The sequence below is a fragment of the Belonocnema kinseyi genome, chromosome 4 (assembly GCF_010883055.1).
Source record: "Belonocnema kinseyi isolate 2016_QV_RU_SX_M_011 chromosome 4, B_treatae_v1, whole genome shotgun sequence".
Lineage (NCBI taxonomy): Eukaryota > Metazoa > Arthropoda > Insecta > Hymenoptera > Cynipidae > Belonocnema > Belonocnema kinseyi.
The window spans coordinates 101,367,577-101,368,593 of record NC_046660.1 but is presented as its reverse complement, the minus strand read 5'-3'; the positions used below and the strand labels follow the sequence as shown (position 1 = coordinate 101,368,593).

The 1,017-nt window shown below is 37.3% G+C and overlaps 1 protein-coding gene across 1 annotated transcript in view; it reads right to left on the bottom strand.

Moving 5' to 3' along the window:
• The window catches only part of LOC117171027 (fibronectin type 3 and ankyrin repeat domains protein 1-like), a 17,671-nt gene that overhangs the window by 8,426 nt on the left and 8,228 nt on the right, over positions 1 to 1,017 (bottom strand). The window contains exon 2 of the mRNA XM_033358071.1: positions 7 to 399. Coding sequence (XP_033213962.1) covers positions 7 to 357 — 351 coding nt within the window. The 5' untranslated portion in view covers positions 358 to 399. The remainder of the gene's footprint in view (positions 1 to 6; positions 400 to 1,017) is intronic.

Sequence of the window (1,017 nt, the reverse complement as noted above, 5' to 3'; positions counted from 1 at the left end):
AGTTGCACCTTCTTTGTTAGGGATGCTGACATCTGCTCCATTGTCCAGGAGAAGTTTGACCATTTCTTCAGACTTCTCTATGGCCAGGTAAAGTGGAGTTTGACCTTTATCGTCTTGAGCATTTACATTAGCTCCAAGTTGAATTAAGTAACTAGCTACATGCGTAGATCCAAACCTGGCGACGATGTGAAGAAATGTTTCTCCGTTACTAGTGTTTCTAGAAGACACGTTACTATTCCGACTTAGCAGATCCATAATTCGAGTGCTTTTGTCATTCTTGACGTAACTGTTGAAATCCCTGAATATGTCATCATAATCAACGTATTGGTAGTCATCATATTCACTGCACACCGACATTTTCAAGCCTTGATTCAATGAAGTCTTCTAATTTTTCAGTATCTGTAAGCGAAAACGGGAACTATCTAAAGTCTGAACACTTTAAAAGTGACGGGCGGAATCAAATACAACTCAATATTTGACGCTCTTTAATCGCATAAGAGAGTCAGAATACGCCATGCACACTTACTAGGAATTATATTTTTATATGTAACAATAGAGAACACACTGAAATACATTTTGATGCAATTACACCTAACTCTCGTTGTCAGTCAAGTATCGGGGGTTGCCTTCAAATAGCCTTGGACTGGTTTCGGGGGGATTGAAACATAAGCATTGAGGGTCGCCTAACTCGCTTCTAATTGGAACACACACACACACGCACAATGTCGCAACCGTTCTCGCTCTGCTCCTCTGAGAAACTAAAGGAGCCAGCAGTTCTAGGAAGCCTGAGAACGGGGTGACTGAATGCGAGAGTTTGGTGTAATGATTTAATTTGGTTTAGATTTTAATTAGATTAAATTTAATGGCAAAATACGTACTTAATAAAATGGAATTTTCTTGTTTTAGAATATGCCACATCCATTTAAATTTTAAATAAAAATATTTATAAAGTACATTTTTATTGATGAGTATTCAAACATGAATTTCTCTACTGCTGTATTTTATTAAATACTTGAG